This window comes from Epargyreus clarus, unplaced genomic scaffold (genome assembly GCF_041222505.1).
Source record: "Epargyreus clarus isolate Ecla_fem2 unplaced genomic scaffold, WU_Ecla_fem_2.2 ptg000019l, whole genome shotgun sequence".
Taxonomy (NCBI): Eukaryota; Metazoa; Arthropoda; class Insecta; order Lepidoptera; family Hesperiidae; genus Epargyreus; species Epargyreus clarus.
This window is the reverse complement of record NW_027332227.1, coordinates 3,945,172-3,961,244: the sequence shown is the minus strand read 5'-3', so window position 1 is coordinate 3,961,244 and position 16,073 is coordinate 3,945,172. Positions and strand designations below refer to the sequence as shown.

Genomic DNA, 16,073 nt, shown 5'->3' with positions numbered 1-16,073 from the left:
ATTATAATAGGCGTATAATATAAATAAATTCTTCGAAATTCTTCCTTGCAATTTGCGTACTGGCATGGTACACTGATTCCTATATTTTTTAAATGACATGTGTTAACAATACTCTCTATTCAATTGTTTTGCCCATCAAATTCTGACAAGCTTGGAGCCAAACATTCTGCATGTGTTTCGCCAGTTTTAACTGAGCGTCCGGTATGGCTCCAATCCGGTACAGTCTTCATTATGAAGATTATTCAGAGCATTTGATGTCGAGATTTGGGAAATTGTTACAAATGCAGTCCTTAGTGGACATGACACTGATGTGTAGCTCTCACACTTTGCGTGTTCACAAAGCTGTTCTTGCTGCTAGCAGTGCGTACTTTCAGGTAAATGTCAGCTGTTTTCGTATTGCAATGGTTTAAATATGCATAATACAAACTCATGATACCAATCATAGCTATTTTATTAACCTTTAGGAAGTTCTACAAAAACAAGCTGGCGAGCCTTTAATAATTCTGAAAATGCGGTTTAGCGTGCTAAAATCGTTGGTAGAATTTATGTATTGCGGCAAAACGCAATGCCTGGAAGAAAATTTAGACGAGCTAGTTTCGGCAGCACAATTTTTGAAGATCAAAGGTTTATCAAAAGTAACTAAAGAAGGGCTTGGTATTACTAATCAAAGTAAGTAATAGAGACATGAATTTTACAAGTTGCAACAAAAGACGTTAAGACTAAAATTAGTATTTTTGCCTCTCTCTAGGTGAGCTTCCTGTTTTCACGCCTCCTGTTGTTATAAACAGGCCACCTCAGTCCCTTATAGACCTGCATTCTCAGGTATTTTTTATATTTTAAACATAATTCGTAGGAATGTAGCTTATAGGTACTGTAAAATAGAAGAATCTTTATAACAAACTAATCAATTTTGAAAAGTAACGCCTTAATCAACCCTTGATTAGGTTCAAGGTTGATTAGGTTTCATTAGGTCTATGCAAAAACGTATTTTATAAGATATGAGGAACACTACTCCTGGCTAAAATTTCAGTAGATCTAATTGAATTAATTAATTTTAGTGAATCTGTATTATAACTTGATTCTCTTTGCAAGGATAATGATCCCAAACCGCCGCCTGTACCTATAGCACCGCCAAATACAAATCCAACAGCGGATAGCCTCGGTCGAACAAACAAGGTAAATATGATAACTCAAATAACTTAACGTTATATCTAAATTAGCTTAATTCAGTCTTCACTTAACGATCTCAAGTAAAATCGCGACTCCTGACGTTTGTCAATTAGAGATGCTTGACGCAGTGACACTTAGGACCGACACACATGTATAGCGTTGCCTTGCTACTGCAAAAATCGTCGTAGCGAAGAATTTTGCATCGTGTAAGGTGCAGTATGGTTGCAGTGTTATCCGGTGTCATAGTCCGGCGTTTGCGATACGTTGCCGCAAAGCTCAAGGATGCGTTACGTTTCGACACGATGCTGCAACGATTTGTGTGTTGGTTCTAATCAAAGGGTATTGACCCTAATATCGTATATATGGCTCATGATTCCCGTTTTTGCTGATTTATTTTGATTTAACAATTAAAGGCAACCCTTCAATGAATATGACTACCAATGCGCACACCTCTAATTCAAACATGCACATCATAATTATTAAGAATTAAAAAAATAATGATCATAAAATTATCATATTTCACTGAATACTTTACATAACATTATAATTGTTTCTCAGTGACTGTCTATCATCTTTTTACAATATTCCTACTACTACCAGACGTTTCATAAATTCGTGTAGATCACAGCACCATTCATAATGTAAAATATGCATACTATACCCAAACAAATTATACATCTAGTAGCGTGTATCAATAATCCTATGCTACCAGGACATGGTGGTCCGCATTCCGTTCGACATCGAGAACGGGACGAGCGGCACTAGCAGCGTGGACTATGCGGACAACATGCGCTCCATCCGGCCTCGTCGCGGCAGACCTAGCGTTAGAGTAAAACTTTACTACTTTATAGATACTCGAATTTGAAGGTGGTAGAACTCTTTGTGGTTCGACTCCGGCGGCACCACCGCCACACCTATTTCTGCCTAATAACAGCAGTGTTAGGCGCTGCTGTGTTCCGTTTTGCGAGGCGTTCCAGCTTAGTCCTCAGGGCTAACGGCGCATCTGTGGCCGACCTCAGCTAGGAATATCTAATCCTATCTGAAGTTGATTACAGATGTCCGTGGGCGGCAGTAGCCACTTACCATCAGGTGAACTGCATGCTCGTCTGCTACTCCTTTATTATAAAAAAATTACTCCGTATTAGAAATTAATTATCACTTTATGGTACTTTACTTTAACGGTGAAGGAAAACATCATACCAATGTAGGTATGTGAAGTCTACCAATACGCAATTGGCCAGCGCATTGGACTATGACCCAATTCTTATTCTGAGAGGAGATCCGTACCCAGCAGTGGGACAGTAATGGGTTGACGACAGGCTACGATATACTCTGTGAACCGACTGTATCTGTTTATCACAAAGTATTATTAATTAATATCGGAAATATAATTAGAAATAAGTAAACAGCAGAAGCGATTAGTCACTAAATTCGCTGTTGATTTAATGATAGCACTTGTAATTTTTTATAGAAGTATATTTGCTGTCTTTATTTATTTCGAGCGTAAATTTAAAAAAAAAGTTCCTTCAAATTATATACTTCAGTGTTATTTAGGACTCGAAGATACGGTAGTAAATTTTGACATGTATCTTACATGCCCGGATAGCTCAGTCGGTAGAGCATTGGACTTTTAATCCAAGGGTCCAGGGTTCAAGTCCCTGTTCGGGCGACATTTGTTTTTACAACTAAATTTGTTATATTGAAAAGGAGGATTATTTTACTAGTTAATATTTTTTTGTAATTAGCAAATAATGACGTACAATTTTTTTTCGATGATAATTTATCACTCGGTATAATATTTTATGTAATTTATTTGTGCTCCAATTTTTTTTTATTAAAGGTACCAAAGTAGTGCTCACAAATTAATGCCAATAATTACTTAATATTTACATTTTAAATATATCTGACTTTTTATGAATCGATTATTAGTAGTCTTAGTACATTCCCTTAATCTCACTTTACATTTACAGTAAGCAATACTACAAGCGATTCTCATTTTTATTAAATTACTTAATTGATAATATTGTGTGTATAGAGAGCGGGTGGCTGGGACGGCTCTAGTGCGTTGGGGCGGGCGGCCGAGCGTGCGCTGTTGCGTCGGGAACAAGACTCGCGGAAAGCCATACATCAGCTCAAACATCTCCAGACTAGGCATATGCAGGTTATTTTTAACGTGAATAAAATATTGTAGACCAGGGTCGATAATTTTTAAAACCAATTAAAATCGTAGTAGGATGAAACCCATTAGAAAAGGAGGGGAATATTATAAAAATGAAGGGAAAAATAATTTACGGGCGATCTGAGGTCGGGGAGGGGATGGGGGTGAGTCTTTAAGGGTAAAAAACGGTTTTTCTCGATTTCCGGCAAAACTAAAAGTCCTATCGAAAAAAGTCAAATGGCAAAGTTGTAGGTAATAAAAAGATCTAAAACTTTTGTATTTACACTTTTTTCACATAACCTCAAAATTTATGTGAAAAATTCAAAAAAACAAGTTTTTGGTTTTTTATTTTTATCTTTTACAAAAAAAAATTTTTTTAACGAAATTTGGCGAAAACTTACCTTTTTATGTCCCAAATACGCTGTAATTTATTTGATTAAAAATATTTATTTTTTCACCTTATTTTGAATTAATATCGAAAAAACTCCCTAATTTTCAATCGAAAACTCACCCGTAAATATATCAGCTTTTTTCAAAAAATTGGTATGTTTTCTGTTCGTTGAAATCTCTACTTTTTGATGGTGAAAAAAAATATATATGTTACTATAGTAAATCTTCTCAGAAAATGCAAAAAATCAAAAAAAAACTCGAATTCGAAATTTGGATTTGAATTTGAAATTTGGAAGTGCTGGATACCACTAAACGACTCAAAGCTGCTTTTTTTATTTCCTATACTTGCTTATCATCTGCCTTATTGCAGATGATACAAACAGATTCATCCATACTGATAATCTGAAAAGACAGAATCGAATTAATAATGCCTTCACTATTTTATCGTGAATATACCCCATAAAAAAAATATATTAAAGAAATAAATGTCAAAATGTCTAAAAAATATATTAAAAATCTATTTAAAATGTATAAATATATAAAAAATATGTATAGTAAATATATTTTTAATAACTAACTTTTGGCTGATTTTCAAGTATATTTCATATATTTTGAATACATCTGAAATATATTTGAAATGTAAAAAATGTATATGAAAATCGGCCAAAAGTTTGTTATTACAAATATATTTATGATATATATTTTTTATAGATTTTTAAAATATTTTTTATGTATTTTGAAATAATTTTTTTTCCATGGGATTAACTAAATTTGTTTGTGCAAAATTAAGGAGATTATTATTTTTATATCACGGCGTGCGTAAATGGACGTTTTACGCACGCTTCGCGTGCGCAAAACCCCCATTTCCGACCCCGTAATATAAAATTTTATACAACACGCGGACGAAAAATGTTTTTCTGAAAAAATTTTTCGTCCTCGTATTGTAATGTACTATTTTATCTTGTACTAAAACATCATTTAATTTCAATCTTTAGGTTACGTTACGTTAAGTATACTATTTTTTAAAGAAAATATTATGATTTTTATGTTTGAGTTGATTGATACAGACAAAAATAGATATAGTAATTACCTTCCTATGCAGATTCGAAAAGTTTTTTTTTTAAGTAAACTTGTCACAATTATCTTCAAGAAACTCAGCGTGCACGTGTATTTTTATAAACGATGTTGTATATTGTACTGTATTTCGAATACTGGTTAGGCTAACGGTTGTAACAGCTGCTACGAAATAGTAGGTATGTATGTAGTAAGACCCAGACTCGCCTAGCCCCTTCCCCACTTCTCCATGAAATACCTTTTGATGGGCTACTATTTTTCGTAGGTCACTCAGGTATATAATTTTTCTTAAAATAGTTATAAATAGACATCTACGCATATAATTTAAAGAAGATTCGACAACTTTCTCCAAATATTGTAAATGTCTTATTAAATATTAATTTTATTAACTGATTTGTTTGTTAATTATAGTAGTATATTCTTATTTGCAATTTTTTTTATCAATGTAACATGTAATCTAATGTTTTTCGAGTAATTAAAGTGGTAATTTTAATAAATAGCTCAAAATTTTTATTAAAAAAAAAAATTCGAATTCGAGTTTTTTTTGATTTTTTACATTTTCTGAGAATTTACTATAGTAACATATATTTTTTTTTTCACCATCAAAAAGTAGAAATTTCAACGAACAGAAAACATACCAACTTTTTGAAAAAAGCTGATATTTTGACGGGTGAGTTTTCGATTGAAAATTAGGGTGTTTTTTCGATATTAATTCAAAATAAGGTGAAAAAATAAATATTTTTAATCAAATAAATTACAGCGTATTTGGGACATAAAAAGGTAAGTTTTCGCCAAATTTCGTTAAAAAAAAATTTTTTTTGTAAAAGATAAAAATAAAAAACCAAAAACTTGGTTTTTTGAATTTTTCACATAAATTTTGAGGTTATGTGAAAAAAGTGTAAATACAAAAGTTTTAGATCTTTTTATTACCTACAACTTTGCCATTTGACTTTTTTCGATAGGACTTTTAGTTTTGCCGGAAATCGAGAAAAACCGTTTTTTACCCTTAAAGACTCGCCCCCATCCCCTCCCCGACCTCAGATCGCCCGTAAATTATTTTTCCCTTCATTTTTATAATATTCCCCTCCTTTTCTAATGGGTTTCATCCTACTACGATTTTATTTCACTTTTTATTATTTTTAAAGGCTTCTACCCTAGTCTATTGTACGTGCCATGGTTACACAAAAGCATTGTAAATTTAGAATCAGCGATCTTTTTATAATTTGGTTTGTAGGTGACAATGGGCATATTCATGTACACTGAAAACGTAAGAAAAGAAAGGCCAAAAAAGAATTATTAGTGTTTCTATTAAAATATATTTTGTTTGAGCTCTTTCTACTTATTCAGATTTGTATATGCAATAAGATTATTAATGTATCTTATATGTTCCATAGGACTATATGGATCGAGTTACTCTGTCTCAGGCGGTAAACAGTATTTGCGATCCAGACTCGTCATCAAATCATAACTATATGAATGTTGAAAGCGATCTTATGTATATGGATCAATCGGTGAATTCCAGTGGTTTGGACCCAAATATTCCATTTCCTAAAGATCATACAATAGCGAATGAAACGATTACATCAAATTACACTCATCCAACAACTTCTACAAGCGAAACTAATCCCGGTATTGGTACAGCGATGTCTCAATACGTAAATGCCTTGAAGAGTGCCGGCTTACCAACAGATTTGCCGATATTGTTTGAATCGGGCGACGGTTCTTACATAAATGTGAATGAACAAGTACTACTAGATATGGTTCAGAGCAGTGAAATACAATACGAAGTCATTGAGCAACCTAACATTATAGAAAAGGTAGCAGATCCAAGCGAAATCAAAAGCATAGATGAGCTCTCTAAATCAATTGAAAGGGGTGAAATGCTCATAAGCAGCAAAAGTTTTCCTTGTGTGTCAGACAGTAGTTTCAGTAAAGATAATATTCAATGTAATTCACACGAAGATCCTATCAACAGCTTAAATGCTATTTTGCCCGATAATCTAGAGTCATTTTCTGATCAACAAAATTATGTAGTTTTGGGTAACAGTCTTCAAGACAACCATAACCCAATTGATCACGGAAATACCACAGACTTCTCTTGCATTGATAATGATATGCAATTCTTTACAAAATCCATGAGTGATGATGTTAAGAAATATTACGAAGATCAACAACTTAATGACGCAAGGGTAATGGAACAACTTTGTCCCACGAGTTCTTCCCTGGACACAAGCTTCAACATGTCACTTTTGGACACAAAAGATTCTCACTTAAACGATAACATTACACAGCAATATACTTCATTGAATACTGAAGATTTCAGATTACCAGATTCATTTGATTGTCTAATGTCCACCTCGAAACCTACTGCTGAGAAAAATACATATGAAAATGACAATGATCTTAACAAACAAGTTCACGACCAAGACGAGATTATGAAAGATCTACTGAACATTGAAAAGAAAATAAATATGGCTGAAGATGAATCTGATATTTTGGACGAAAGTAACGCCAGAGACCTGGAAGCTAGGATTGAATACGGCACTAATTCATTAAATTCGGTTTACCAAACTGACAACAGCGAATTAAATAAGAAAAATGACATATCTAAACCCAACGATGATTTCACATCTTCAATGATGTCTGAAGAAATGCAATGGGATACAATGATTAATAAAGAGGTTCATAGAAATGACAATGATGAACATAATTTAGCACGAACTCAAGATTTTACCGATCCTATGCCATCTCATGCTGGCTTTTCCGATCCTGTGGGTGCTTTACATTCTATTGATTCACAACAATGGGACGACAACAAAGAGAATGGTAACCCAACAAATGATCTGATGCAAATACAATCATCTAGCGACGATATACCGTATGCTGTTGGATTGCTTCCACTGAAGCAGGTACGCTCCAATGAAGATGAAGGGACATTTAAAAGAAAAGATTCCACAGATGCCAGCCCATTAGATGATCTAGATGCAAAATGCTTGAAGCGTAAAGTGAAATATAAGAAATTAAGTTAACTCTATATATAGCTATATTCTAACCTATATCATATTAAAATTATAGTAAGTAGTAATAAAAACTCCTATTTTTATTTAAGTTATTTGTTGTTGGACAATTAATTAAATCTATTTACCAGATGGTGTACCAGTATATTACTTAATAAAATCGTCACATTATACAGTGTGAAAGATTTGACTGTACAGTGTACATATTGAATCGCACGATAGTTTACAGCCTTAGGTAAACATTAAAAATATAATGCAAGAAGAATACTAATAAACTGCATAGTAAATCTTAACGAAATATGTTGTTGTAAAAAATCTTAAATTATGGACACTGCGCGAGCGCTATCAACCTACCTATACCTATATATACCTACCTATCTATCGACTTTTTAACCTCTGTATTCCCCGGAAAAATAATTGCCAATAATGGCGGCTTGTACGCTTTGACAGCCCGCTGGTGTTGCCCGCTGGCGCGTAGCAACTCATTGATGCGACGCCGATGTCTATGTATCAATGTTTATAGGATTTTTATACGATAATTACTTAAAATTTTAGGTACCTATTTTCTACATATTCGGTCACATAATCGAGCACCTGATGTCCTCCTTTATTATGTAGTCTTTTACCAACCAGTCTGTGTATATTATGTAGTAGGATTGATATTGACAAAAAGACAAATTAGTGTGGGACATTATATTGTAAACTAATGTAACATTAATAAGGCATTTTACAAATTCAGTCTGAATATACATATATTTACCTATGAATAAACATTTTACATACAGTTAAAATTACTGATGGAAGATTCCCTCAGGCACGTTAACATAGTTATTTGTACTGTGTATAAGTAGTATAACATACATATCTACATGAAAATTGAAATAAATTCCCACAATTACGTCAATATACAATCATCTTACAAGATATATAAATACATGGCTCGGATTAGTGAAGTGTAAAAAACTAACACAAAATAATATGCTTATAATCTATGATTATTCAGAAATATACATGATATGGACGTCATTATAAAAGAATAGAGTAAAATATAATTGTGAGATTACATGAGATTCATATTAATATCAAATTTAAAGCCTTATATTCAAAGATCCAAATACATAATATACAAACCTAAAATAACACATTTCCATTCAAATGTTCTGTTTACCAAATAAATACATACTTATTATTCTAACTATTGGATTAAAAGCTGGACTATACTTATTGTCGGTACGTTTGCAATTGATATGATACCATGTCTATAAGAAAGGCAAAGCAAATTCGAAAATTAAAATATAAAGTCTCTCTTACAAACTACTTGTGAAAAGCAAATACAAAAAAACGGTAATATAAAAAACAATACAATGGTCGGAAAGGACTCACAACCTATTTAGCAAGTAACAGAATTAAAGCAGCAATAAATGCAAATATGCAAAAGTGTAAACAAAAAAATTGTATAAAAATATTGCTTGAAAACTGGCATTATAAAAATATTCTAAAGTTTCTTTATACCAATGTACCCTACATTTAACACTACACTAACAATATGTATATAACATTAAAAAGTTCATTTAAGTAGAATATGACACGGTGCTGCATCACCAGTTCTTTTTCTTTAGAACTTGGCTGACATACTCCCGTGCGTCTAGATATTACGTAGTAATTGGACAACAAGTGTAATTAAAAAGAGTGTTTCTATAGCCATAGAAGAAGTTTTTATTGCTGATCCTCTAACATAATAGCCATACGCATCACTGTGGTAGTCGCCCATTTGGAAGGTGATGTGGGGTGAAGACATTCTTCCATCACCACCATTGGAGTATGCCAACACTCGCAGGTTGTAAGATTTGCCAGGGGTCAAATTCTTGACATAGGCCTCAAGCTTATGTTCAACTGGCACCAATGTGTCGTTCGCAGTACTCATATCTTGGTCTATTTCCCAAACTCTCACCTGAAAATATGATTAACACATAAAATAAACATTACATATTTAAAGATTTGCATAAGAACTTTTTATCTTGCTTTAATATAATCCTTTTTTACACGCTTTATATTAGCTTCACTTGTATGTTTGTCAGTGAGTAACTCCGTTTTTCAGTAGAAAGAGATCAACATACATCCTTATCTTACCCTTCATGTATGAAATAATGAAATAGAATACTTTTCTACTTTTTAGTTGATTTTATCATAAAAGCGTGTTTTTTAGTTTTTTGAACTATATTTATTATTTTAAGACTAAAAATAGCAAAGCAAAAAGTCCACCTAGTGATAAGTGATCACTGCCACCCATGGATATCTCTAATCAACTCCACATAGGACAAAGGTTTTGCCTGAAGCCAATCACAGATGTGTTGCCTCTCCTCTAAGTTGGTCACCTCATATGTAATAAGGTTGTAACATCCACCAATACCGCAAAGCGCTTTATGCCATAAATATGTTGCTGTTGTTTCTCTTCTTTCGAACCATAATGGTTCAACCTTTCAAAATTTGCAAGAATTTGTAAAAACAATAAATAAAACACTTGTTACCTTGTAACCAATAAGTGGTTCCTCCTCATCAGTAGGCTGCACGTATCGCCAGACCACACGCACAGTGCTCGGGTTGACGGCCCACACGTTGACCGAGGAGGGCGGCTTCTGGGGCGCCTTGCGGAACGTACGCTCCAGGTACCGCTCGCTCTCGGGACCCTCACCGGCTGAGTTGAATGCCATTACCTGGAAATTGGTATTATATATATGAAAATGTTGGTGTTTCCACTGTACCGTCTCCCCCATTACTATACATACTCTATTACAAGAGCTATTCTTTTTTTATTTGGTAGAAGTAGCAAACGAGCATGCGGTCCACCTGATGGTAAGTGAAAATTGCCACCCATGGGCACCTTTAATCAATCCTAGGTAAGATTAAGTCCCACCTGAAGTACCTTAAAGATGCGGTGCTGTTTCCGAGGACTTCATTTGAACGCCTCAGATAAGTATGTCTCTCTTAGCATACCCTTTAAACCAAAACATTGGATCACCTTCACCTTTAAATTCTATCTTATCCCTCCTATCCATTTGAGTAAACTCAGACAAATTAGTGACCCAGTCGTCTGAACCTCTAGAATCTTCTTTAATTAAATATAGTTCTAAAATAAATTACCTTGACAAAGTAGTATGTATCTGGCTGGAGACCCACAATCAAAGCCCAGTTACGCGTCGTTCTCGATAAAAAATAGATGCACTCCTCTTCCTTGTTCTCTTCTTTCCAATATTTAAGACGATGTCCAATTAACTTTCCTCTTAGACGATCACGAGATTGATCGATAGGATTCCACGTAACATTTAGTGATGTGGAATTGTATGAGCGAGCGAATACATGTTGTGGAGCTACCTGTGGCATGTCCTCCGCAGAGTATATCGTTACTATATCACTTTCTGGGCCAGCGCCCATGTCATTGAAGGCCTGCACTTTTACATTATAGGCAGTGAAGAAGTAATCTAGCGAGATATGTACAACGTGCATGCCAATATTTCCATATTCTTTGAGGGAAAGAGATTGGAATTCAACTTCTGTGCCATTGCGTCTCCAGAATATTTTATAATGTATACCGGGGCCGTTTTGAAGCGATGTTGGTAGTGGATCCCACGTGATTGTGAGATCGCCGATCTTACCTCCTCCTCCACCAACATTGAATGGAGCTTGATGGGGTTTATCGGCTTGCGTGGAGAACTGCGGGCTGGGCGAGGACGGTTTACCCACTCCCAAACTATTAACAGCTTGTACCCTAAATTCGTAAACTGACCATGGCATAAGAGTTGTAGTGATAGTCGCTCGTTTCCTACCATTGTATCGGTCGATTTCCATTACATTAGCTATATTGTCGGTGACAACACTCCAAGTAGAGTTCCAATGTGTGCGTCCAGTGAGAATGTAACCGGTTATGGGACGTCCATTAGGATTGCTATCAGTCCATTCTAGGGTTACAGAGGAGCGCTGAATATTTAATATCTGTAATCCACCTGGCGGGCCTGGAGGCCCCTCGATACGTAATTGCGTGCGACTGGAGATACGACCAATCGCCGATTTAACAATACATTCGTACTCTCCCACGTCCGACAAACTAACATCGAAAATGGTCAACTCTCCTCCATCGATCTTTATTCTCTTATCGACGTAAAGATCGGAGGCCTCCTTCATACGGATCCCATTATGGTTCCATAAGTAAGCTGTGTCTAAAAGGGAATCAACTTCGGCGTTGCAATGAAGGAAGATGACTTCATTTACCTGTGTCGTAATTCGCGGCGGAAGACGCTCAATGAAGCGTGGGGCGCGCAGTACAATTAGTCGACCTCGACTCTCGTCTGAGCCATATTGGTTCTTAGCTACACACGTGTAAACACCCTCATCATCTCTAGATAGCTGCCTTATGATAAGATTTCCGTTTTCGGTAATAAATCGTTTCCCACCTGCTCCAATAACAATATTGTCTTTTTTCCAAGTAAAAGTTGGTTTTGGAGCTGCCTCAGGATTACATCTTAAAGTAACATTACCTCCTTCAGACCCATAAGTTTCAGACTCCAATGGCCTCTTCTTAAATGAAGGCTTAAGAGATAAAACACGTAGCTGCCCTGTTGAATACTTTGCTTTTAATTGATTTTTTGCCTCACACTGATACATGCCAGGATCCCTTATTGGATCCAGGTACTTTATTATCAAAACATTCTCATGAATGACATATCTATCCCTATCTTCAGGTGCTAAGTTATCCATGGACAATTTTTGTCCATTTCTCCACCATGTATAGTTCACATCCGGTATACCAAAGGCTTCACAGTTCCAGTGTAAATCACCTTTATTGTCAACATGTTTGTTTTCTAAGGGAATTGTAAAATTAGGTTCAGCTTGTACTTTAAGGAAAACACTGTTTATTATGTGTGCTCTGTCATTCCGCACATCACATATGTACTCGCCTTCATCATCTACAGCTACATTCGGTATTGTGAGCACTCTATCAAAGTTGCTCAAATGAGCTTTCTTAGGCATGTTTCCATTTTTTCTCGTCCAGTTATATGAGGGTACCGGGTAGCCAAAGGTGATGCACTCAAACCTTACCTCTTGTCCTACAACAGGTGCATCGGGGAATATTTTCGGAAAATTAATTGGGAACTTCAACTGTTGGTAATCTGAGTGTGGAAAAACTTTTAAAGAGAAAAATGGTCCATTTCTCCCTGCGTCTGAAACCTTACTCATCACATTGCAACTGTAGTTACCACGATCAATTGTTTCTAAAGCTGAGAAATATAGTCCACCATCATAAGATACAAAGACTCTTTTGTCCTCTTCAACAAGATTTGGGAAGTAATTACGAGCCCAGAGAAAATTGACAGATGGATAATATGAAGGGGGGTCACAGTCCATGACTTTACCCCAGTATTGATTGCCACTTTCCACTGGCCTTTTCTGATTGAACTCTCTAATAAATCCAAAGGATAACCGTACTGATTCTGAGCGGATTGTGCCAAATTTGTTTGTTGCTGTGCAGTGGTACTTTGCATTATCTTTATCTGCATCTGGTGAGTATATCATTAGTGTTCCACCACTTAAAATGAACCTTGAGTCTGCTAGTGGGTCAATTTCTGTGAATGTAGGACTATCAACTTGGTAATCTTCCCGAAACCATTTGTATGTCGGTGCTGGGTATCCACCAGCTATACATGTCAACTGTACATGATGATTTCTTAACGGATCATATATTATATCTACAGGCTCCTTTATAAAATATGGTCCTCTGGGTATCCGTTCCGGATCAAAGGTATCCAAGCCATATGTGAATGACCTCTCCTCTTGTATGAGATAATGCAATCTTTGAGTTTGTCCTTCACAAATAAAATGGAAATATTGTGTACCTTCAACAGCGGCGAGACCCCAGCGCCCATCGTCATGGGAGTACCGGTATACTAGATAATCACGAGGCAGCAAGTTATAGCTGGTATAGGTCAATTTGCGGTCATCAAAAAAAGCATTTTCGAGGCCAGTTAACTGTGAGCCGTCACCTTCGTTAGCCCAGTAGCCGGGCGACTGCTGGTGAGCGCCGATGTACCACGAGCCGCGCTGAGGATCTAGCTTCATTAGGTGCGTGATTATAAAACCGTGCTCCTCGGGCGTGTTCACACCAGCTAGATCGGCTTCGAACGCTTGACAGATTTTCCGAGCTTCATTACGAGGCCGATCGGGAGACTTGGTGAAACGATAGCACGATTCTCTATAGCGAATCCAGTTAGGTGGACATTTGTACCTCTCTTCGTAATCCAAGCCCGCGTAGTAGCTAGCAGTACTCTGTGGGTCCACCTCATTTTCACCCTCACCATACACGTCGGATTCGCTGTCACGGTAAAAGGAACTCTGCGCCGTGTGGGGATATTCGTTTTGGTTCACTGGAAAGCTCCCGTAAGGCACTTGTGAATTCGGTCGGTACGCTGACCCATTCTGAGCGTTGTCAGGTTGATACTGTTGTGGAAAATTCGAATTGTATTGAGTCTGTTCCAATCCCTGACTCCATACATAGCTCACCGTCGCTACCAGGAGCAGAGCCCCTTTCATTTGATAATACCACATAACACAAAATTAGACCATAACAAAATCAAGAATTAACACGTAGTTATGACTTTAAAGAAGTCATTCAAAAAACATTAAATACGTTAAAAGTTATTTTCGAACAATTTGATGACAAACACAAAGTATCGCCTCGCTCGCCTCGCCCAATCAAATAATGTTGCCAGCTACCATAGCTCAGATAAATTATTACAGATTATAAATATAAATGGATTATTTGATCTAATCCGTAAAAACTTTTCTGTGTAAAAGTACAATTCTAAAATTATTATTAGCAATTCGTAATAATATGTATTGAATAATATTATCGTAAAAAAAATCCACTTCTCAAGTTGTTTTGACATTCTAGCAACATTATGATGCAACAATATGATACCAGTGGTGCTCAATAGAAGTTATATGTCGATACGTGATTTTTCGATAGCATAACGAAATGTTTCGTATTATTTGATACGTTATATATATCAGTCTAAAAAATAATTTTACTTTTTTCATGTGTATTTTTATAACGTTATTGCGTATAAGTATATGTAATAAAATTATTGAATTAAAAAAAACATAAATTTATTGTGGTAATCAACCAATATATACAACAAAATAAACTTAAAACTTTAACTTTAACTGGACAAACTTTAAAAATAATTAATTTAATTCAATAGTGTTTTTCATATGCAGATATTAAAACTTATTTTTATGTAAGCCATATGTTGTCATATTTTTTTAAGTTCCGTGCCAAAAAAGTAAGAAAGGTGGAGGTGGGGGAGTGTTTAATTTCACTTGTCTCTTGTCTGCCTGATAAGATAACAACGTTTAAAAAACAATTTACTAATAGATCGTTGTCAAAAATAGATTGTTTTTAAATTGATAACGTTTGCGTTGTATCTCAGTTAAAATGTTTGGAAAACGATCTATGTTATAAAACGCCCACTACTCATAGTGGAATACTACGGGTCGTCACATATTTATCGGCGCGCCTTCCATAGAAGTATAGTATAGTATAATGTCGTGGACACTATAAAATACAGATTTATTTTAATACTAGCTGACCCGGCAAACTTTGTACCGCCTCAGAATTTATTTATGAAATATATTTCATATTTACTCACCTTTTAAATCTTCCCTGGACTTCCACAAATTTTTCTAAACTAAAATTAGCCAATTCGGTCTAGCCGTTCTCGAGTTTTAGCGAGACTAACGAACAGCAATTGATATATAAATATATATATATATATATATATATATATATATATATATATATATATATATATATATATATATATATATATAAATCAATTTTTAGCTTGGTAACTGATATGTTTAAATACTTGCTTTTACTGAAATGGAACAGAAGAAAAGAGATTACGTACTCCTTTTTACCACGCTTTTATTAGCTTGGGTTGTACATAGATTAGTATTAGTAGTAGTATTAGTACTAATCTATGTATGTAACGGAATTTTTGAACGGGATTTTTACTCTTTGAACGGTCCAATTAATTTAAAATTTTGAACAATTATCAAGAACCGATGACAATTCACGATTTTAATAATTTTATCCCATTCTCCTCATCAGGATCGTCAAGAATCATGATTAACGATTTTCCTTGTGCGAGTTTAGCGTGAATTTAGTTTTTAAACTATAATTATTTATTATTCGAACAAAATATCTTTTT

The 16,073-nt window shown here is 35.1% G+C and overlaps 2 protein-coding genes and 1 non-coding gene across 4 annotated transcripts; 2 read left to right on the top strand and 1 right to left on the bottom strand.

Annotated features, from left to right (window-relative positions):
• The first annotated feature begins 106 nt into the window (after positions 1-106).
• LOC140750276 (uncharacterized) lies at positions 107-7,953 on the top strand. Of its 2 annotated transcripts, none has more exons than XM_073083720.1 (7): positions 107-374; positions 465-669; positions 749-822; positions 1,093-1,176; positions 1,883-1,999; positions 3,206-3,331; positions 6,187-7,953. In XM_073083720.1, exons 1-7 carry the CDS (start codon positions 204-206, stop codon positions 7,819-7,821), a joined length of 2,412 nt encoding a protein of 803 aa, XP_072939821.1. In that variant the 5' UTR covers positions 107-203; the 3' UTR covers positions 7,822-7,953. The 2 variants fall into 2 exon arrangements, with proteins under 2 accessions (XP_072939821.1, XP_072939822.1); XM_073083721.1 differs by having other exon boundaries at positions 1,883-1,993; positions 6,187-7,951.
• Positions 2,767-2,839, top strand: TRNAK-UUU (transfer RNA lysine (anticodon UUU)). The gene has a single exon. It is a non-coding gene; the product is annotated as a tRNA-Lys (tRNA).
• Positions 7,954-8,487: 534 nt separating the features above from the next.
• Positions 8,488-14,567, bottom strand: Cont (Contactin). Its single transcript, XM_073083719.1, has 3 exons — positions 10,951-14,567; positions 10,338-10,523; positions 8,488-9,760 (listed from the first exon to the last, which is right to left on the bottom strand). Exons 1-3 carry the CDS (start codon positions 14,404-14,406, stop codon positions 9,455-9,457), a joined length of 3,948 nt encoding a protein of 1,315 aa, XP_072939820.1. The 5' UTR covers positions 14,407-14,567; the 3' UTR covers positions 8,488-9,454.
• Positions 14,568-16,073: the final 1,506 nt, after the last annotated feature.

What these genes read in the sequence shown, in the direction of transcription:
- LOC140750276 (XM_073083720.1), top strand. Translation starts at nt 204, where the DNA reads ATGGCTCCAATCCGGTACAGTCTTCATTATGAAGATTATTCAGAGCAT. An exon ending in TTATAGACCTGCATTCTCAG is followed by an intron (nt 823 to 1,092) that starts GTATTTTTTATA and finishes TCTCTTTGCAAG; the next exon opens with GATAATGATCCCAAACCGCC. An exon ending in GCGGCAGACCTAGCGTTAGA is followed by an intron (nt 2,000 to 3,205) that starts GTAAAACTTTAC and finishes TTGTGTGTATAG; the next exon opens with AGAGCGGGTGGCTGGGACGG.
- Cont (XM_073083719.1), bottom strand. Translation starts at nt 14,406, where the DNA reads ATGTGGTATTATCAAATGAAAGGGGCTCTGCTCCTGGTAGCGACGGTG. An exon ending in ATACATACTACTTTGTCAAG is followed by an intron (nt 10,524 to 10,950) that starts GTAATTTATTTT and finishes ACCAATTTCCAG; the next exon opens with GTAATGGCATTCAACTCAGC. An exon ending in AACCACTTATTGGTTACAAG is followed by an intron (nt 9,761 to 10,337) that starts GTAACAAGTGTT and finishes TCATATTTTCAG; the next exon opens with GTGAGAGTTTGGGAAATAGA.